General features: G+C 40.0%; 1 protein-coding gene across 6 annotated transcripts in view; it reads right to left on the bottom strand.

Moving 5' to 3' along the window:
• The window catches only part of LOC116984565, a 77,711-nt gene continuing 54,846 nt past the window's right edge, over nt 1-22,865 (bottom strand). For 4 of the 6 annotated variants that reach the window (XM_033038761.1, XM_033038758.1, XM_033038762.1 and 1 more), the window contains 7 exons: nt 21,554-21,680; nt 20,561-20,898; nt 19,846-19,971; nt 17,870-18,527; nt 9,291-10,776; nt 3,123-3,225; nt 1-810 (listed from right to left, as the gene is read on the bottom strand). In XM_033038761.1, the coding sequence (XP_032894652.1) occupies nt 805-810; nt 3,123-3,225; nt 9,291-10,776; nt 17,870-18,527; nt 19,846-19,971; nt 20,561-20,898; nt 21,554-21,680 (2,844 nt within the window). In that variant the 3' untranslated portion in view covers nt 1-804. The remainder of the gene's footprint in view (nt 811-3,122; nt 3,226-9,290; nt 10,777-17,869; nt 18,528-19,845; nt 19,972-20,560; nt 20,899-21,553; nt 21,681-22,865) is intronic. The other 2 variants (XM_033038759.1, XM_033038760.1) reach the window with 1 other exon arrangement.

Below are 22,865 nucleotides of genomic sequence, written 5' to 3' on the forward strand. Positions count from 1 at the left end.
TTTAAAATTCATGTTGTACACAAATAGATTTATTCCTGAGAAGAGCCATTTAAACACAGTGCAGCTGGTACAGAGATAGGCAACAGTATTCTACACTAAAGTTTACAAAACATCTGTTTTTGACATTAGCTGTGTACTCCTCAGATTTTTTTAAAAAACATTTAATACATAAATAACAAAATAGAATTCATATACCTCTACAATCCATTAATAATCCTGGCTAGTCAAATTGAGAAAGGGCACCTTTTCAAAAGGTCTTTACCAAAAAAAGCATTCCAAATGCAGTTTCACAGACAAGGTAATAAAGTACAGTGAATGCAACACTAATTGTAAACCTTTCCCGAATCCAGACTAAAGTAAACACAAGAAAAATCTAATATTCACAGTTTAGCAGCTGCTTGCCAAAGCCAGTGTGTTGAAACACACTTGCATCTTCACCGAGTTTTCCCATGTGGAAAACACTCCACAGTGTACACAATTTATAACTTACGATTTCTGGTTATGCTTTTTTACGCTTATGATTTTCTGAAGTTTGCAAGGTGACATGTCCTCTATATACAATTTACAGTTTCTTTAAGGCAGCTTACAAAACAGTTTCGGGTCAAAATAAAAGTGTAACAAACTTAACTTTATTTCAAATTCATATTATTGAAAATTCTCTATTCACACTATATAAACCTGAGTTTAAACTCCCACTACAGAAATGGTCCCTGGCTACAATTCACAGATGTTGAGCTGTAATACTACGGTAGTATTTTCAGTGCTTTCCTGAGCCACGTCCACTTGCAATGCTGATATGTTTGTTCAGGGCTAGAAAGAGAGGGGAAAAAAACATTAAACATAGGCTGTTCAATATTGTACAAATAAGTATCTTGCTGAACAAAACATCACAATTTTAACAGATTCCTACATTCTAGCTTCATAATTTCTTTACTCAGAGGGTTATTTTGTTTGCTTTTAAAGGCAGCACTGTGGTGCAGCTGGTAGAGCTGCAGCCTCAGTGCCAGAAGCCTGGGTTCAATCCCTCGGGTTAGAGTTAGGGTGTGGCATATGTGCAGTTTGCATGTTCTCCCTGCGATAGCATGGGTGTCCCCTGGTTACTTTGGTTGAGAGGTTAATTGGCTGCTGTAAATTACCCTTACTGTGTGGGGTGAGTGATAGAATCTGGTGGGAGTTAATGACAATATAGTGTGAGAATATTGGGAGAATAAAGTTGAATTAGATTTGGTGTAGGCTTTGTGTAAACGGGTGGTTGATGGTCATCTCGCACTTGGTAGGCCAAAGAGCCTGTCTCCATGCTGTTCCTCTCCATTCAAGTGGCAGGATAAAATATTTGGCCGAATTATCTATCATATATAAAATCCATAATTTCTATATTATACAATGGGTCATCACTTAATAACAGCTATTGAGGCATATTATAAACTTGAAACAGACATAGGGTCGCTTGGGCAGCTTGCAACCCAATGGTATGAATTTTGATTTCTCCAACTTCAAGTCACCCTTGCATCCCCTCTCTCTATCCATCCCTCCTCCACTCAAATCATACCAGCTTCAAAGTTGGCTGGTTGAATCTCATTGCCTGTACTCGTTTTAATCCAGCATACAGCTAACAATGGCCTGTTTCCTTTATCATTGCTACTTTTTTTTGCATATCTTTCATTCAATAGTTCTATATCTCTCTACATCTTTGTCAATCTCTCTCAATTCCCTTTCCCCTGACTCTCAGTCTGAAGAAGGGTCTCGACCCGAAACGTCACCCATTCCTTTTCTCCAGAGATGTTGTCTGACCCACTCCAGCTTTTTGTGTCTATCTACAGGGTAAACATTTCTAGGTTCTGGGCCATAAGTATCCGATTATCTTAAATTTTAATCTGCTTGCTTGTTTCAATTTTAACAGCTCTCTGGTACCCAGCTCTGCCATCTTTCTCCACATGTCATGTGCTTAATCTGGAGTTGGTGCATCATCACCACCTACTGTAACAGGGAGGGGCTGGCAGTCGACACAAGTACACCCAGGAAATCAATAGCAGTCACCCCACTCTGCTTAAGCACCTCCGACAGCACAGCAAAGCATAGCAAATACTTGGAAGCCATCTTCCATCAGGAAAACATATTTAATTCTGGTTAAACCAATAACTTCTTGTAACCTGCAAATACATCCCTAGATCCCATAGGTTTTTTTTGTTTTTTTTTAAATGCTATTAAATTATAATGACTATTCAGATTATTTAATAAGTAGAAGTTCATTACTTTGCATGAGATTACACCCATTTCTCTTGCAGGTCCTTCATCCCTCTCTGTATGGTATATTTTGCAACGGGACACTGCTGCTACTTTATTGTACAGAATGAGGAAACGTTAGGAGGCTTTCCACTGATAATTGCTGAGATCTTAATTTTTTTTTTGGAATATCAGGGACCAGAATAGAAAGTCAAGGGACACAACTTGTCATGGTAAAATATGTACACCCACCTATGTACGTATGTAAAAATGATCAATTAAGTAGCCTTGGTGGCATGAAATGAAAAATAAACGTTGGTTAGGAAACTTGTAGAGTCTTCCCATTCTTCAGCTATTTTACCGGATCTTTTACCTCTGTACAACAGGCAGAATTTTTAGTTTAATTTATTATTTTACCGAGGTGTAACAAAAGCTTTTGTTCTAATGTGCGATCATTTGGCAATGCAACAGCACCTCACTATAATGAAGCATCAGTTCAGATTACATGGTTAACTTTAGTGGTAGAGTTTAACCCATTATCCTTGACTGGGAAAGTACTCCCTCCGAGTCATTCCACAACAGCATTAGACTAGCAATAAATGAAGACAAGCGTGGGCCAAAATACCAACACAATTTGCTGGAAACATTCACTGCTCTGCCCCCGCCTCATTTTCTTTGCAACTTGAAAACAACTTTTCTCTTTTCTTTGGCCCAAAATTTTAATTCTGTTACTCTTCCACAGATAATAACTAACTTGATGAGCATTTGTTCACCTTCTGGTTTTATTTCACATCTGCAGTTTTTCTATTTTCAATTGCTGGCATAGACCCAATGACGGAACAGTATTAATTCCCACAATGGTCGTGGCAAAATTCTTTTGTCAGAAAAATCAAGCTTACCTGGTTCATACAAAGAGGGGGCATAGTTTTATCTTGAGGCTGTGGCATTGTATCAGGATCCCTTCTCCCCATCTGTTTCAGCACTTGGTATTCAGGCAGCATACTGAAACAAATATATTGCTGCAGTTTTTCATCTTTATTAACACCAAATAGGCAGAGTATATACATCACTAAGTTTACATCTTGAACCATGCTTCTGGTTGTATTTGCAAACAAAATAGGGCAAGAACATTAATTAGGTTATTATTGTCAATAATCATTATTGATTAGACATCCAAATACCTAGCAACAGTATGGATACTGCAACTGGACAAATGTCCATGCAGCAATTTCTAGTTTAGTTCTAGATAAAATTTACTGTCTGCTTATAATTCATGAATTATTTGATACGTGAATTTTAAATTTACATAAAAATCCCTCCACTGTTGAAGACGGTTTTCAATATTTTCACGTCCCTCTGCGCAATTCAAATTAATTTTGAAACCAAGCTAAATAATACACCATATTTATCAGTTGGGTACAGAGTGTAGTACATGCATTACTGGACTACAAATCCACAGATTTTATTGATTTGGAAATAAGAGTTCAAGTCCCACCATAGCAGCCGGGGTAATTTAATGAGGAATTGAGAAATATAAACAGTAATGGAGGCTGTGAAACACGACTGGCTTAAAAAAATCCACCTGGGACTAGGGGAGAATACGTGTTCGGCACGGACTAGAAGGGTCGAGATGGCCTGTTTCCGTGCTGTAATTGTTATATGGTTATATGGTTCACTAAAGTCCTTCAGGGGTGAAAAAATTGGCAATTTTACCCAGTCTGGCCTATTTATACCAGTTCTCTGCAATGTGCCCAGTTCTGAACTACCCCAGGTAACTCATTTCAAAGGCAATTACGAGTGGACAATAAATACAAGCATGAATTAAAAAAAAAAAATTCTGCTATTACAATTTGTGCAATTGTACGTAAAATTGCACCACAGCTTGGTTTGGGAACAGCTCCATCCAAGATCGCAGCGAATTGTGGATGCAGCCCAGTCCATCTCACAAACCAACCTCCCTTCTATTGACTCCATTTATATCTCACACAGCCTCGGCAAGGCTAGCAGCATAATCAAGGACGAGTCGCACCCTTGGCCATTCCCTCTTGTCCCCTCTCCCATCAGGAAAACGGTATAGAAGTGTGAATAGCACATCACCAGATTCGGGAACAGTTTCTTCCCAGCTGTAATCAGGCAACTGAATCAACCTACGACAACCAGAGAGCAGTGCTTTGATGATCTTCGAACTATCCTTGATTGGACTATGCTGACTTTACCTTGCACTAAACATTATTCCCTTATGTAATTTATACATGGATCGATTGTAACAATGTATTGTCTTTCTACTGACTGGTCTGCACACAAAAGCTTTTTACTCAGTACATGTGACAATAAACAAAAAACTAAACAAGGAGCCAAAAACTATTTCTATGCCCAAATTTCTCCAAACTGCATTGTAATAGGTGCCGGTTATCAGAAAAACCCTCATAGCATTTCCTTCAAGTGACAGGAGTAAATTTTAACAAAACAGTTGTTGCTAAATAATGAACAAAGTTTAAGCATGGGTACCATTAGCATCCGAATAGTTTTAATGACACAATATTACTGTCCTTGTAAACCATAGCTACTGAGTTTAGCCACGAGGTACACATCTAATTCTACTGAGACCATGCAGCAAAATGTAATGGCACCAAGAAATGTGTTATTACAATTTTATAACATACAGTGCCCTTCCATAATGTGTGGGACAAAGACCCATCATTTATTTATTTGCCTCTGTACTCCACAATTTGAGATTTGTAATAGAAAAAAAAAAAATCACTTGTGGTTAAAGTGCACGTTGTCAGATTTTAATAAAGGCCATTTTTATACATTTTGGTTTCACCATGTAGAAATCACACCAGTGTTTATACATAGACCATTTCAGGGCACCATAATGTTTGGGACACAGCAATGTCATATAAATTAAAGTAGTTATGTTTAGTATTTTGTTGCATATCCTTTGCATGCAATGACTGCTTGAAGTCTGCGATTCATGGACATTCATCACCAGTTGCTCGGTGTCTTCTTTGATGATGTTCTGCCAGGCCTGTATTGCAGCCATCTTTATGCTCGTTTTGAGGGCTAGCCCCCTTCAGTTTTCTCTTCAGCATATAAAAGGCATGCTCAATTGGGTTCAGATCGAGTGATTGACTTGGCCACTCAAGAATTGACTATTTTATAGCTTTGAAAAATTCCTTTGTTGCTTTAGCAAAATGTTTGGAATCATTGTCTTGCTGTAGAATGAACCACTGGCCAATGAGTTTTGAGGCATTTGTTTCAACTTGAGCAGATAGGATGTGTCTATACACTTCAGAATTCATTATGCTACTACCAGCAGCAGTTGTATCATCAATGAAGATAAGTTAGCCAGTTCCTTCAGCAACCATACATGCCCAGGCTATAACACCCCCACCACCGTGTTTCACAGATGAGGTGGTACGCTTTGGGCAGTTCCTTCTCTCCTCCGTACTTTGCTCTTGCCATGACTCTGATACAAGTTAATCTTCATCCCATTTCTACAAGACCTTTTTCCAGAACTGTGGTTGCTCTTTTAAGTACTTCTTGGTAAACTAACCCGGCCATCCTATTTTTGCAGCTAACCAGTGGTTTGCATCTTGTAGTGCAGTCTTTGTATTTCTGTTCATGAAATCTTCTGCGGACAGTGGTCATTGACAAATCCACACCTGACTCCTGAAGAGTGTTTCTAATCGTCGGACAGGTGTTTGGTAGGTTTTCGTTATTATAGAGAGAATTCTTCTGTCATCAGCTGAGGTGGTCTTTCTTGGCCTGCCAGTCCATTTGTGATTAGTAAGCTCACCAGTGCTCTTTCTTCTTAAAGATGTTTCAAACAATTGATTTTGGTATGCCTAAGGTTTGGCTGATGTCTCTAACAGAAAGACTAGGAGCTGAGAGCTCTCTTATACCTGCATTAAAGAGGCAACTAAACACACCATTGAAGCCATGTGTCCCAAACATTATGGTGCCCTGAAATGGGGGGGGGACTATGTATAAACACAGTTGTAATTTGAAACCAAAATGTATAAAAATACCCTTTAATAAAATCTGACAATGTGCACTTTAACCACATGTGATTTTTTAAATTACAAATCTCAAATTGTGGAGTACAGGGGCAAATAAATAAATGATGGGTCTTTGTCCCATAACATTATGGAGGGCACTGTAAAACCAGAAAAGAAAAGCCAGGCACCTACTGAGCAGTTTCTGTCCAAATTATAGGCTGGAAAATGTTAACAATACATTAGAATACTAAATTTAGAAAATACAATCTTCTCTTAACTTGAACCATCAGTTAAATCAAAATAAAATGGTTGAAAAACATTTATGCTTGTTTATTTAAATTAATTCAAACTATTGAAAATCAAAATGTTTTTGGAATTAATAGTGATAGACCAACAATTGACAAGACTTTAATTCCAGAATAAAATTTTGTCTTGTTAAATGTATGTCTTGAGTTAGTTTTTATTATTTTTTTTAGCTGTATATATGTGGGGGGTGGTGGGGGGGGCTGTGGGGGAAACCGTTTAAATCTCTTCCCTGTGCGGGGACCCGACTATTCCCTGTCGGGTCTCGGATGTCGTTGGGCCTAACATCGTGGCGCCGGCGGCGACCTCCGACCGGGACTAACCTGGGGGCTCCAGTTGCAGAGCCTGCGGAACTGACATCGCGGAGCTGGCCAACTTTGGAGCGGGAAGAGCTGTGGCGGCGTGCGGCTGCGACCGGACTTTTGGAGTTCGGAGGCACCGGCCGCAGACCCGGTGGACGGGAACATCGGGAGCTCCAAGTCCCTGGTGGGAGACCGCTTTTCCGAGCTCCGCAACGGCGACTTCTCCCGCTGGAATTGCAGGTTTAAGGACATGGAGCCGGGACCTAACATCGCCCGGCGTGGCTTAAACGGCCTCAGGACTTACCATCGCCCGCCGGGGGCTTTAACATCGGAGCCCCAGTTCGCCTCGACACTGCAGTTGGACTGCTGGACCACGGGAGAAGGAACAAAGGGAAGAGATAAAGACTTTGCCTTCCATCACAGTGAGGAGATGTTGGAGACTCACTGTGATGGATGTTTATGTAAACTGTGTTAAGTGTGGGTCTTGGATTGTTTTGTAATGTAAAAAACTGTAGAAATGATATTTCGTTCAAACCTAGGTTTGAATGACAATAAATTGCATTCTATTCTATTCTATTCTATTCTATAAGTTTCCGGGTACAGTTGTGAAATTGGGCAGCAATTGAAGAATTGGATTAGTCCAACCTTTCCCGTTCCTTTTGCAAAATTGGGAAGCAGGCCCAGTGTTCTGTGCACTGAATTCAAAGATCTGAAAGTCACACAACACTGGAATGGAATTCAAATGACGTTTCTGCCAAGGTTATTCACCCTGCATATTAAACCACTATGCTATGCTTTGTAAAATGAAGACACTGAATGCAAATGCTGGAATCCAGAGTAAAGATCTGTTTAGGAGGTCAGCAGCTCAGGTAGCATATGTGGAGGCAGAGGGATGGTTATCATTTTGGGCTTGAGAACTTTCATCAGGATTAGAGTATAGAGTGGAGATTGCCAGTATAAAAAAAGATGGGAAGAGGCGAGGCAGACAATAGGAGGAAGCAAGTGAGGAGGGAAATAGGCACTGTTTCTATCCAACCAACATCCCTCCCTTATCTGGTTCCGCTTATCTTCCACATCAGATTCCAGAATCATAATCATTTGACGTCTCCACTTATCACCTTCCGCACCTCTGCTGCCCCCACACCTGGTTCCATCAAGTCACCCCTTCTTCACCCTATTCTACCCATCACTTGCCAGCCTGCCTAGTTCTTCTCTCTCATCCTGTTATCCTGACCAACTCCACTCTATTCTTAGTGCTGTTGCCGGGGCTTGACCCAAAATGACTATCTTCCTTAACAGATGGTGCCCGACCTGCACAGATCCTCCAGCAGTTTTATGATATCCAGAATGTTGGCTTCCATCATTAATCATCTACAGAGTAATGCAGTTTCATCTACAGATAATGAGGGGGATTGACAAAGTTGTCGGAGGAAAGCTTTGATCCAGTTTGCTCAACTGAAGGACTTTGGATTGCCTTCCACAAATGGAAAGTATAGTACGTCAGGTCTGAGATTGGTAATTTTAATTAATTAAAGGTATTAAGACACATGGAGAAAAAGACCAGTCTGTAGTTTGGTCACAATTCAAACCAGATTTCATGAGAACCAGTTTGAACGTGGAATATGGAACAAAGCTGAGAGGTGGTGGTTAAGTAATCTGCTACTCTAACGTTAAATAGATTTCCTTTATCACAGGATGAAACATTTAAGGACTATTAATCTTTTGTGCCTCACAGTAAATGATAATGGAAAACCCCATGATTAACTTAAAACACGGTTCATAATAAGACAAGGAAAATCTCTACAAAATTAAAACATGTTAGTTTTTTCCCCCCATACTTCTTCTCTGTTAACCCAATAAGAGGAAACAATATGTTATGTCAATAGAACAAGATAGCATCATTCTTGCATCATCCATTACTCTGCATTTGTGTGGCTGAATCTCTCATTACAATCTATTACAACAGGGGCAGGCCATTTAACCCATGTAAGTTGTCCAAGCAATCGCAACAATTCAATCCCGCATACTTCCGAGATGGGGTGCAATCGGAATTTTCAGATGATTCAATAGACAGTCCCTTAAATTATAGGTCATAAAAAGGAATCACATACAGAGCACTGATTAAAAACTGGCAGATGGGGTTCTTCCAACTTCATTAATATGGGAAAACAAATTCCATGCTTAACATTAATTTGGAGTCTGCAAAATAAAACAGCTCTTTCATGAAGAATCAGCATTAATGCCCTGAAAAGGTGAGCCATACTCTGCTGTCATTGTGGTGACGATGCTTCCAAGATGCTGTTTAGTAGAAAATTCTAGAATTTTGATTCACCAACGACCAAGGAACAAAAATGTATTTTCAAGAAATATAATCAATTATTTGTTTCCATTTTCAAGAAAGCATTCCTGTAAAGACATTTTAATTAGATTTAGCTCAATATCACAACTTAAAGAAACTCACTTCCTCATCATGTAGAGATCTCCATTTGTATTGAACTGTGGTCTTTGCACAATTACAGTTCCAGGATAGGGACCGGGTTTCATATCCGATTGACTGAACAACTGCATTCCAACAGGACTGTGATTCATCACTGGAGGGGGTACCATGTGGTTAGAAGTTGAAGTTATTACTGAATGTACACGAAGTAGTTGTGGATTGTAGGCTTGGTCATAAGGAAGTCTCTGTACATTATGAGTGGAGGCGTTAGCATAAAGTGCTGGATGTGGAACTTGATGTGAATAAATCCCACTCGTTAATTGATTATTATAAGCTGGAGAAGCCATGTGAATGACCTGTTGTCTTTGAGTTGCATTTTGGACGTGGAGATCTAAACACTCTTGCTGCCTGCCATGCTTGTTAGCTTTCTCACTACTGCTTTCCATTTTGGAACTTTGAAATCTCCTCTCCTCTGCCTCAGTGTTTAGCTTCTTTACTGAAGTCTCTTGCAATGGTTTGCATTCATTTCTTTCTGGAATTAGTTGGTCAGAATATGCATCAGGTCTGTCCTTCCGATGAGCATGCAACTGTCTGCTGCCTTCTCTTAAGAAGGCGAATGGTGACTGGCTGTACAAATTAGACTGTCCAGAAAGGTAACCTCTGTCAGGCATTATACTGGAGTGTACAGACTGCTGAGGGTGGTAGTTAAGATTACTCAGCTGAGAGGCGATTTGCTGTTGTGTTGGATGCTGGTAAAAATGGGAAGGTTGACCCTGCATTGGATGAACCACCATAAAAGGGGGAGCATGCTGACCAAATGAATGGCCTGACACCAGGCTCTCCGGATTACATTCCAGATAGTGCATGTATGCCGGCACTGGCCCTGGCCCATGCCCATATTGGTGCCTTGTCTCGGGGTGAGCGACAACAGCAGGATTCCTTTGGTGTGCACCACTAACAGTTTCAGCGCCACCATTAGACAAATCCATAAGAGCTTTTGCATTAGTTGATAACTTTAGTTTCAGATTTTCCATTGACTTTGGATCTTTTGAGCCACGCTTTCTACTGACAGTTGAACCCTTTTGCGGACATGAGGTTTCACGTTTATCCAAAGCCGCATTGGGTCGCTCCATTGCCTGACTGATAAGATTGTTTTTCAGCTCAGCCTCTGTCCTAACCAACTCTTTATGTGCATCAGAGTTGGCGTGTCTTTTCTCACAGTCCTCTGCCTTTGAAAGCACCAAATTCAACGCTTCCCTTGAACAGTCATCGAAGTCCTTGTCTCCAGCCACACTGTTACTGAAAATATTTTCTTCGTTTTTAAGTGCTACATTTCCACAAAGTCTATCCGATTCTGCATTCTTCAGAGAAGATTCTTGCAGATGTAGATTAGGTGCTGACGAGGTATTTAGAGAGGTTACTTCATTTGAAATGGGGTCCTTGTTCTTCAAGTGATGATGCAGATCTGTAGAAAACACATTAGTGTAGGCAGCCTGTTTCGGAGGTGCACCTTAAGGAGATTAAAGCACAGAGTAGTAAGAAACGGCATGATTCAATCGTAATTTAAGGCAACAAAATGTAATGCAATAAATTAAATGCTGAAGTAAAGAAAGCTAATTTATCGTCTATAATTGTTTCAACACTTTAACCAAAAAATCTAAATTGAAATTTATATTGTTTTAAACATTTGCCATAAAAATTGGTGCAAACCAACTTTCTACACACATTAATAGAAAACGCAATTCCAACTTTTATTATTGATTTGCTCTCCCAACCCAAAATTGGTGTCCTTGGGACAAGTTGAAATGGGAAACTAAATTTTAAACCCATGAAAAGCCTTTCCTAAAACTGATGTTTTCAAAAGGTGTGCACTAGATAACTCATGCATTGATTTTTTATACTAAAATATTTTAAACAGGGTATATCCTGACCCCAATAAAGAACCTATTCTTGTCATTGTAATTCTTTATAGCTTGCAATGGGATGTTCAGTTTTCGAAAGTCAAACTCCATAGACAGTATGTGTGGAAACCAGAGCTCTGCCATTGTAAGGCAGCTGCTCGACCAGCTGCACCATCGTGCTACACCAATATGCCATCTTACCGTCTGTACTTTTATACCTTGGCCTCCTGTTTTACTGCAAAGTCAATCTAGCCACTATTTTTGTGCATTCATTGTACATATTAAATTTCTAATGGCAAAACACTGCAATAAAACCGTGTGACTTATACCACAAAGTATTTATTGTATTCATTGGAACAATCTATTGCTTCTGGATTGGGAGGCGAATGAAAGGATTTGATGTAAAATTTATTATCCATTTTCAAATGGACAGAGCTATAGTATACTACTAGGCCTCATTAGCATCTGCTTAATAGTCAGTAATAACTCATGGAACATCTCACTAATGCACATGAATAGCACCAAACTCCCATACATAATAAAGTGGGTAGGGCGACTTAACATTGTACATTCACTGCCCCCATTTTCAGTGACCTACTGACTTGTCTTGTCTGTGCCGGAGTTCACACTGATCATCCATTACCTGCTCACACTAGTTCAGTGTTATCCAATTTTCTCACCCACTCCCCGCATGCAAGGGGGAATTTTACAGAGGCTAATTAACCTACTAACTGCATGTCTTTGCGATATGGGTGTTTCCGTCAATACAGCACTCAGTAGTGAAGCTGAAGGTCTCCAAACTTTCAGGCTATTTTCCTGTTTTTTTAATGTAATATTCCCATTGTTTCATATCCTGTGTTTTTAGTATGGATCATGGTGTATGGCCAAAATAATGAGATGAAGCATATATAAATAAATCTGTTTTTACAAGGAAAAATATCAGATAGGCCTGTGTTTTCTTGCCTTTTTTGTGACATTTTTCAGGCAGGATTTCATCGAATCCTTTAGGCTAATTTATACCAGAACGGTTAAATTAATTTTGCAATTAAATAACTTTATAAAAGCCAAATTCTGATTATGCTTATATATTTTTTTAAATCAATTATCACCCGATAAGATGGTTTTCTGATGCCCCAAGTTTTTGCAGCAGGACCTGAGTAGCAGTGTCCATTTGGTCATGTGTTAAAGGTGTGAATTAAAAGCAGAGTAACCGTTTTTATATTTATTGTTTTTTTTTAAATTGTTTATATTTTGTGTTTGTTTTCCATTGAAATAGTTAAAACATGAATAGAACTTAAAATCATGAAATACAAATCTAGTTTGCTCGCCTATTCTAACTATGTATCATTCTGTAGTCTCTTCTGTTGAGTAATGTAGCAAATGCTATTTATAGCGCTATAACGGGTATTTTTGCATCCGCGATTGAATTTTTCCCCCCCCAAACAACACAATTATAATGGCCCTGGCGTGAATTACGGGCCTTGTGGTGGGTTAGGTGCCAACATTTTGTAAGGGAGCATAGAAATCAGTAAGTGTCCCATATGTCTTATAAATATTTTTTTTTATCCTCTTTTTTCCCTTCAAATTTAAGAATTAAATTTTTGACAAATTTAAATCACAAATTAGCTGAAAAGGATCATAGGTAGGCCCATTTTTAATGCTGTGGCATTTCATTATGATTAAATAACTTTCAAATTTGGCAACGCATGTCAGAGGTCGGTACCCTTATTTACGGAATCACCCATATGGGAGGAAGCGGTGCAGAAGGAAACTGACCCGGTCACACCAAGAATGTGCAAGCTCCACACAGGCATCACCCAAAGTCAGGATCTAATCTGGCACTGAGGTAGCAGTTCTCCCAGCTGTGCCACAATGTCGTCCTGATGTCGGCATATTATTTGCATCCCTTATTTATGATTTTTACAAAGTGTGGGGACCTATTCAACCATCTGGAATAGTGTTGCAGAGCCCAACCTCATCATCTTCCGATGCCATTATATGCATTATCCTGTAACAGTGGCTAGAGCAAACTCTAGTGTCACGTTATACTCCAAAAGGAAATTAACCATCTTAGCACAAATACCAACAGAGTGTTTAGCCACCAAACAAATTATATTCATTTGGCTAGGACAAGCAATGGCAAGAAAGAGTGCCTCATCATTGATAAACTTCTATTCCTGTCTAAAGTTACAAGAGAGATAACAAATTATGTTGCTTGAGAAAGACTGGAGCAACTGGGGCTCTTTTATCCAGAAGAGCAAAGTGTAAAAGGTAACCCAATTCAAATCTTTTAAATCTCAAAAGGCACAAACGGTTCAGAGAACAAATATCAGAATGATAAGAGCACTGACCTTGTGGAAGAGCCATTCAATTCTTCCAACTTCCCTGTAAAACTTTTGCTTCCAATTTACTTTTGTTTCACTTTGAAAGTTATTGATGAACCTGTTTCTACCAGTCTCGTAAAGAGTCTCATCTGATGAAGTGTCCTGACCCGAAAGGCTTTCCCACCACAGATGGTCGCTGACCTGCCAACTTCCTCCAGCACTTCCTCATACATCATTTCTGATTCTACTGCCAATAATTTTAACATGTTTTCCCTGGTTTACTCACTCAAAAAACACTCATTTTAAACAGCTGATATATTTACATACCTTTATCTGGTCTTGGAAAAGTTCAGCTTCTCTACTTTGCATATAACCACATTTAATCATCGCAAGTACTATTATTTAATAGTACCTTACTTAAAATCTTGATTTTCTAAAATATAAAGTTAAAAATATTTCTTTCCACTTGAGGGACTAAACCCAATATATTCTCTGAACAATCCAGTTGGAAGTTCTTAAGAAACTTTGCAAGGATGTGGAACTCACCACCTCACTATATGAATAGCAAACTTGCATAATGTCTTCTAGTGGATATGAGATGCATGTTTGGAAATAGGAACAGAAATTCATTCATAGGATTAGATGGGCAAGAGGATGAAGAGTGGATTAAAACAAACACTTGAGACATGGACTGCTTCCACAGTGCCCTCCATAATGTTTGGGACAAAGATCCATTATTTATTTATTTGCCTCTGTACTCAACAATTTGAGACCTGTAATAGAAAAAAATCAAGTGGTTAAAGTGCACATTGTAAGATTTTAATAAAGGCCATTTTTATACATTTTGGATTCACCATGCAGAAATTACAGCTGTGCTTATACGTAGTCCCCCCATTTCAAGGCACCATAATGTTTGGGACACATGACTTCACAGGAGTTTGTAATTGCTCAGGTGTGTTTAATTGCCTCCATGCAGGTATAAGAGAGCTCTCAGCACCTAGTCTTTCCATCACCGTTGGAAACTTGAATTGCTGTTTATCAACACGAGGACCAAAGTTGTGCCAATGAAATACAAAGAAGCCATTATGAGACTGAGAAACAAGAATAAAACTGTTTGAGACATCAGCCAAACCTTAGGCTTACCAAAATTAACTGTTTGGAACATCATTAAGAAGAAAGAGAGCATTGGTGAGCTTACTAATCGCAAAGGGACCTCCACAGCTGATAACAGAATAATTCTCTCTATAATAAAGAAAAAAAACCCAAACACCTGTCTGACAGATCATAAACACTCTTCAGGAGTCAGGTGTGGATTTGTCAATGACTACTGTCCGCAGAAGATTTAATGAACAGAAATAGAGGCTGCACTGCAAGATGTAAACCACTGGTTAGCTGCAAAAATAGCATAGACAGCTTAGTTTGCCAAGAAGTGCTTAAAAGATCAACCACAGATCTGGAAAAAAGGTCTTGTGGACAGATGAGACTAAGATGAACTTATATCAGAGTGATGGCAAGAGCAAAGTATGGAGGAGAGAAGGAACTGCCCACTGCCCAAGAAGCATATCACCTCATCTGTGAAATACAGTGGTGGGGGTTTTATGGCCTGGGCATGTATGGCTGCTGAAGGTACCGGCTCACTTACCAGCAATGATGATACAACTGCTGATGGTAATAGCATAATTAATTCTGGAGTGAATAGACATCCTATCTGCTCAAGTTGAAACAAATGCCTCAAAACACATTGGCCAGTGGTTCATTCTACAGCAAGACAATGACCCCAAACATACTGCTAAAGCAACAAAGGAGATTTTCAAAGTTAAAAAATGGTCAATTCTTGAGTGGCCAAGTCAATCACCTGATCTGAACCCAATTGAGCAAGCCTTTTTATATGCTGAAGAGAAAACTGAATGTAACTAGCCCCCAAAACAAGCATAAGCTAAAGATAGCTGCGATTTAGGCCTGGCAGAGCTTCATCGGAAAAGACACCCAACAACTGGTGATGTCCATGAATCGCAGCAGTAGTTGCATGCAAAGGATATGCAACAAAATACTAAGCATGATTATATTCATTAACATGACACTGCTGTGTCCCAAATATTATGGTGCCTAGCAATGGGAGGATTATGTATAAACACTGCTGCAATTTCCACATGGTGAAACCAAAATGTATAAAAGCACCTTTTCATAAAATCTGTCAATGTGCACTTTAACCACATGTTATTTTTTTAAATTACAAATCTCAAATTATGGAGTACAGAGGCAAATAAATAAATGATGGATCTTTGTCCCAAACATTATGGAGGGCACTGTATGCTGCACTTGCGTTGTGGTTGGTGAAGTTGGCACGTAAATCTCCCATTTTAAGCATGGTTCTGGTTTTTCCACACAAACCTTGTATTCTTGAGAAAAGATACATTCTTCAGCACCAACATTATGCCCAAGTTTTAATCGGATACTTAAGCTTCTAAATGCAGCAATCTAATTAGTGAATTGCAAATGGCAGATGCTGGTTTACACCGAAGATAGACACAAAATGTTGAAGTAATACAGTGGGACAGGCAGCATTTCTGGAGAGAAGGAATGGGTAATGTTTCGGGTCTGAAGGAGGGTTTCGGCCCAAAACGTCACCCAATCCTTCTCTCAAGAAATGCTGCCTGTCTGCTGAGTTACTCCAGCATTTTGTGCTATCTTTAATGAATTGCGAAGTTCTTAAATATCTTTTGCATTGCATCTTTCAGAGACTGACAAGTCTAAACTAGGAAGTTTCCAGTTGAATTTTCTGACTCAGCTCTGAGCATTTTTTCTCAGAGATTGTCGAGACTTCCAGTTAAAATGGAAAATGTAGCCACAGGGTGGTGCCAGTTATTGCACAAGATTAGCTCGCCCCATGGCTCTCTCAACCCAGCCACGTGCTCCACCCTTTCAACTTAAAGATCAGAGAGGTGGGGAGAGCCCTGTGGAAGCAGAAGGGATGTCAGAAACACAAAGACACAAGAGATGGCAGGCGCTGGAATCTGGAGTAAAAAACAAAAACTGTTCGAGGAACTCAACGAGTCGAGCAGCTTCAAAGATGATGGGGAAAGAGGAATTAGCCATGTTTTGGGTTGAAACCCTGCATCAGAACTGAGAAGGGGGAGGTTAGTTGGTATGAGAGGGGGAGAGAGAGTGGGATGAGGCAGAGGCAGGTAAGTGACAGATGGATGGAGGGACAAATTATGAAGGGCAGAAGGAGCCAAGTGGGGGAGGGCAGGAGTTGGGAGACAGAGGCGGGTGGTTGATAGGTAGAAGCAGACAAGGAAATGAAAAAAAGGCAGATGGAGGCAGCTGGGGTTGCATACGGAGACAAGGCTGGAAGGTGAAACGGACCGACATCGGGGACTCCAAACCTCAGGAGTTTCGAACACCCCGACATGAGTTTCAACCACCCTGATGCGGGGGCTTCGATTGCCGCGATGAGGGGGCTTCAACCGCCAGCTGCGGGGGCTTCGACCGCAGGAGAATAAAGAGGAAGGAGATTGGACCTTATTGCCTTCCATCACAGTGTGGAACAGTGGGAATTTTCGTAGTATGGCTGTAAGGTTAATTCGAATTTCACTGCACCTTAATTGGTGCATGTGACAATAAAATGACCTTGAAACTGATCTGGTGGGTGAAATTTTATGGATAATAGATTGATAAAACCACCCCCTGCTCCATCCATCATGCCCACATCCTTCACCACTGTATCCCTTCCCCAATTTAATTCCAAGGACCCTTTATCTCTCCCTTAAATGTATCTCATTATCACCATCCTTAAGATTCTAGCATTGCATTCCCACTTATCATCCTCCAGTTGTCTCTCCACCTTCACCTTCCTTCCTCCCAGCTGGTTCCATCTGCCTTTTATTCCCCCCCTCTTGAGTACTTCCACCCACCTGCCTGTGTCTCCCAGCTCCACCCTTCTCAGTATTCACCTACCAGGCCCTATTTCTCCCTCTCTTATGCTGACCATCTGACCTCCCACCAGATGTTGCTTAACTGCCGAGCTCCCAGAGCAGTTTGTTTTAAGATAGAAGCTTGCATTACGCTTGCTCTTAAACTCTAAATAATTAGTCTGAAGTCAGAAGAAGGGTTTTGGCCCGAAACGCCACCCATTCCTTATATCCAGATATGCTGCCTGTTACTCCAGCATTTTGTATCTATCTTCAGTCTAATCCAGCATCTGCAGTTCCTCCCTACAACATTTAAATATTTATATTATGCTTCACACCAAAGAACCATATTTTATCAGCTTATAGTAGAGACATGGTTAAAAAAAAAATCAAATATTAGCGTTCTTCCGACAAAATGTGTTTCACAATGAGATTAATTCTCACGACATTCCATCATGATGAGTTACCTTTAAGAAGTGGTCTTTGAGAAGTTTGGTCAAGAGGTCTGCAGGAAGGAGTGCTCAAAACAGAAGTTTGCATCGGAGGTTTAACTGGGAGTGGTTCACTGCATTTAACAGAAATTCTACAATGTTCGGGTGGATTCGCCTTTTTGAGAGGATTTCCAGATCCAAATATTGAATGGTTCAATGCTGATGTAAGGTTCTGCATATTTAGTCCCGTGTGCTCCACGGACACTCCCTGAGATGATACAGAAGTAGGTTTTACTGTGGGTTGTTTGTGTTCAGGGTGTTGAATGGAACTGCACAAATATCCAGGCCATTCTGGTTCTTTAGTCTGATTTAAATCTGTTGTTCCACGACAATCTCTACTCAACGCGACTGGTGGTTCAGGTGTCCCTCCATCTCCTTGCGTTGGTGGGACAGTTGCAGTAGAAGGGGAACTGGGAGCTTCCGCCTCAGTCTGTGGAAGGCCCTGACTTGCAGACCAATTTGGTCCACATATGGAGGAATGTATTGGTGCTTGAGCTTCAGTGGAGTCGGTAGGCACCCCTGCGTGGAGAGGAACCATTCCATGAACGCTAGATGAGAGACTGGGTGTCTGTAAACTTGCCGAATTGGAACCTGCAGAATCAGACGCTCCCTCTCTGTTCATCAACATTAGTTGCTAAAAGGGAAAAGGAAAGCTTTTGAAATAGGACAAAAGTACAATCAAGTCTCCAGTAAAATGTCATTTCTGTAACTCCAGAAGTCCTATTCAGCAGATTTTAACAGTTTAATGCCGAATATTTGCACAAAGGCAACACAACCACAAGGATCCAGGTCCGTCGGAAGGAATTGCAGATGCTGGTTTAAACCGAAGATAGACACAAAAAGTTGGGAGTAACTCAGCGGTACAGGCAGCATCTCTGGAGAGAAGGAATGGGTGACGTTTGGGGTCGAGACCCTTTTTCAAACGAAGAGTCTCGACCAGAAACATCACCCATTACTTCGCTCCAGAGATGCTGTCTGTCCCGCTGAGTTACTCCAGCATTTTGTGTCTACCCAAGGATCCAGGTGCTGTCTGTGCAGAGTTCGCACCCCTTTTCTGTTAGTGTGTGGGGTTCCCACCACATCCAAAAGAAATACCGGTGATTAATTGGTAACTATAAATTACCCCACATGGTGGGTTAACAGCAATGAAAGGGGGATTGATGGGCAAGTGAGGAGGGAGAATGTTAGACGACGATGACTCCCTTGGTATCAAGCATGGACCAAATGATCACCCTGTGTAGTCTGCTTGGTGAATTCATTCTCTCAAGTATTAGCTTTCAGGAAAGGAACACTCTCCAGATTTAAGGTGGTTGAAGGAACAGAAGTAAAACTTCCATTACTCTGCCTCAACAGCAAGTCTCAGTGTAAACATCAAAGTGCATCTCCAAATGTGACAACATGCTTTTTCCCATTTATCACAACTTCTCCAAGAAAGATTGACAGTCACCATCCAAATCTGGGCTGCTCAATTTTAACGTTAGACTTTACCTTCGACTTGAGAGAAACAGGCCCTTCGGCCCACCAAATTCATGCCAACCAGCGATCACCCCATACACTAGCACTCTCCTACACACTAGGGACAAGTTACAATTTTTACTGAAGCCAATCAAACTGCAACCCTGCATGACTTTGGAATGTGGGCGGAAACCAGAGCACCCTGGAAAAAACCCACTCGGTCACAGGGTGAACGTACAAGCTCCGTACAGACAGCAGCCATATTCAGGATCAATTCCGGGTCTCTGGCACTGTACGGGAGCAACTCTACCACTGCTTCATCCCTTGTCAATTGAAATCTTTGGCATTGCAACAATACCATTTGATTGACCAAGTTCTCAAAAACATGCATTGAATTATTTCAAATGAAAAATGCTATACCACAGAATTAAACTATGTATTTGTTTCAAGTCTTTGTAAATCAGTAGGAATTTTTTAAGAACAATACTTCAGAATACCTGCATCCGGTATTGCTGCTGAAACCTTTTTCGTATTGGTTCCATTACAATCCGCCCTGATGAGCCAGGAGCTTGAGGCGGCAGAAAAACCTCAGAACTTAGGATTGGACCACTTGCTGGATGTGGCTACAGGCGAGAGAAGAGTGCGATTCAGATTTACAGGTAGAATCAAAACAGCCACAAGCAATAAGCTGAGCCACCAGAAAACTTTCCTCCCATTTACACGATCCTGTTCAGAATCTAACCAAACTTGAATAATTCAAAACGATTTTATACATTTTGGTGACAACACAACTGATTCACTTTTATGTGCATTCCTTCCTTTTGGATTATCACATTAACTGTAGGTATCCTTAGAATGCCTAATCTCCCAAATAAGGTGCTACTGCCATACATCCTGGTTCTTTTCACATGACAAAATACTTAAACCATGGATGTCAATGGGTTTGTCCACAAACCTTGGTTTGCAATTAACCATTGTCTGGCCCTGCTGATGCCTATGCACAATCCCTTAATGTATTCAAGAATTAAATGCCTTGCATTAATATTGAGGTGCGACATATACTTGGCTCCACCATCAATCAAAGGCAACATCCATGCTATGTCTGGATGAGACACGCAGTGGAGAACATGAGGGGGCAGACTGTTGAAATTAAATAGAAAATGAAGCTCAGAGAAAAATAACGGCACCAAAAGCAAAACTCAAGAAACTCACCTTCACCTCTGTGGTTTTCTTTTGAACGGGAACAAGTATCGATTGTGGAGGATTTTCCTCTTCCTTTAGTTCAGTAATCATTTGCAGAACGTCACTAGCTGGATTACTGCTCATGAAACCATTGACCTTTGGTGTTCCTAGACCATCATCAGTTGTATCCATCAGTGTCTTGATTTCATCCTTAACGAAATGGTTGGGTTTGCTCTTGTGCCTGTCTCTCTTTCCATACATCATCTTATCTGAGAACTCTTCATCACTGTCTATTTCATCCTTAGGAAAGTATCTGATCATTGCTTTGTTGAAACACTTCTCTACAGCTTGGGCCATCAGGGTGTATTCTAAAGACGAGTGAGGTATGAATGGAGAGACAAAATGAAATGTTGGAGAATTATGAAATACATTGTACTGTTTATACAGTACAAATAACATTACAAGATTCTTTTGAGAGTGTATACACATTTTATTTTAATATAAAGAGCTCAGAATGATATAGCCTACAGCAGATACACATATAATAATCCAGAAGATATATTATTCCTTAGCCAAGTCAATACCTGAATTATTTTGTCCCCGAAACCTCTCAAGCACGGAATTTTCCGAAGTTTCATTTTGTTAAAAAAAGTGCAAATGCAACATAATTCAATGAAATAGGTTTCAAATGTTATGTCTAACATCTTACATATATTTGCCCTTCAAGCAAGAATGCGTAACCTCAAGCTAATTTTCCGACATTTAGTTCCCAAATCACGAGCAATCTATTCAGGGACTCATGACTGCATACTTACTCCTGATATTTCATAGTGCACACAGCCACTGGGTACCAATCAGCATGGCAGATTGATGATATGAAGCAGTGTAGATTTAAAGCACCAACTGTGCTCAGATGCAATGAGTAAACCAAGGTAGAAAATATTCTGGAGCAGGTGAATTTCATCAGGCACTGTTCAGTTAAAACGAATAAAACAATTTTAAAATCATACATCAAAAACTAACCATTTCCTTTTCCATTGTAGTGTTCACAATTCTCAAACATAAGCCTGAAGTCAGATACAAAGGCCCATTTGCTGTGGTACATTTTCTCACTTAGCTTTTTCTCAATCGTCGACAGATCCATCGGTTCCTATCAATAGCAGAAAAAACAAATGTAAATAAATATTACTGGCACTGGACAATTAAATTATGAAGACCTTGCTGGAGGAACAAAACAATAATACATTTAGAAGGCAAAAGTTAAATCAACCATTGTAGTACAAGCACACGTAAGGAAGGAGAAATAGGTCAGATATGTATATGCCAGTGAGTTTGACATCTGATAAGGAAAATTTTAGAAGAAAAAAAAAAATCAGAGAAATAAGATTAATCTGCACTGCACCACTTTAAGAAATATTGTCTGAATAAAATCATGCTGATTATCCTTATTCAAGCACGGATAGATCAGGGTCAGTCAGCAAAGTTTGGTTAATTTTATTTTATTTTTTAAATATAAAACTAAATATGCCGATGCGGGTAATACAGTTGACGTAGTCTATGCAGTCGTCAGTATGCCCTTTGGCAATGTTCCACTAAGGAAAGTGACCGAGTCTGTGGGATTCAGGGCATCTGGCAAATTGGATTCAAAATTCGGCTGATCATAGGAGGCAGAGCAAGATGGTCAAAGTGTTTTTTTTTGTGATTCAAAGCCTGTAACCTGCTGTGTACCATAGGGAATTATGGTGGTATCTTTACTGTATGTTGTTTACATTCATGGTAATGTATAAAGTAATAGGCATTCATAACTGTCAATGTAGGAAATATAATTAAATTTGCATATGTTATGAAAATTGGTGCTGATAGAGACGGTAGTCCTGAGCTTCAGAATGATACAAAAAAGTTAGCACGATGCAAAGAGCTAATGGCAGATAATATTTAATCTGAAAAGTGTAAAGTGATGCATTTCAGCAGGATTAACAAGATATACACGTTGAATGGTAGAAGTCTAGAAAATCTGAGGAACAAAAATACCCGCTGAGTTTCTCCAGCATTTTTGTGTACCAACATTGGTGTACATGCTCATGGAGAACAGGTAACGCAGCAACACAGGTAGGCAAGGTGGTTTATAAAGTAAACAGGATACTTGTATTCTGAGCCTTAGCTAATAGAGACAACAGCAAGGTTATGTTGCAATTATATAAAATATTAGATTAGACACAGCTGGAATATTGCGTACAGTTCTAGCTGCTACACCACAGTAGGATATGATGGGAGAGAATGAAAAGATTCATCGGTACATTCCCTGGGGATGAAGCATCCCAGTTATGAGGAGAGA

The sequence above is a fragment of the Amblyraja radiata genome, chromosome 20 (assembly GCF_010909765.2).
Source record: "Amblyraja radiata isolate CabotCenter1 chromosome 20, sAmbRad1.1.pri, whole genome shotgun sequence".
Taxonomy (NCBI): domain Eukaryota; kingdom Metazoa; phylum Chordata; class Chondrichthyes; order Rajiformes; family Rajidae; genus Amblyraja; species Amblyraja radiata.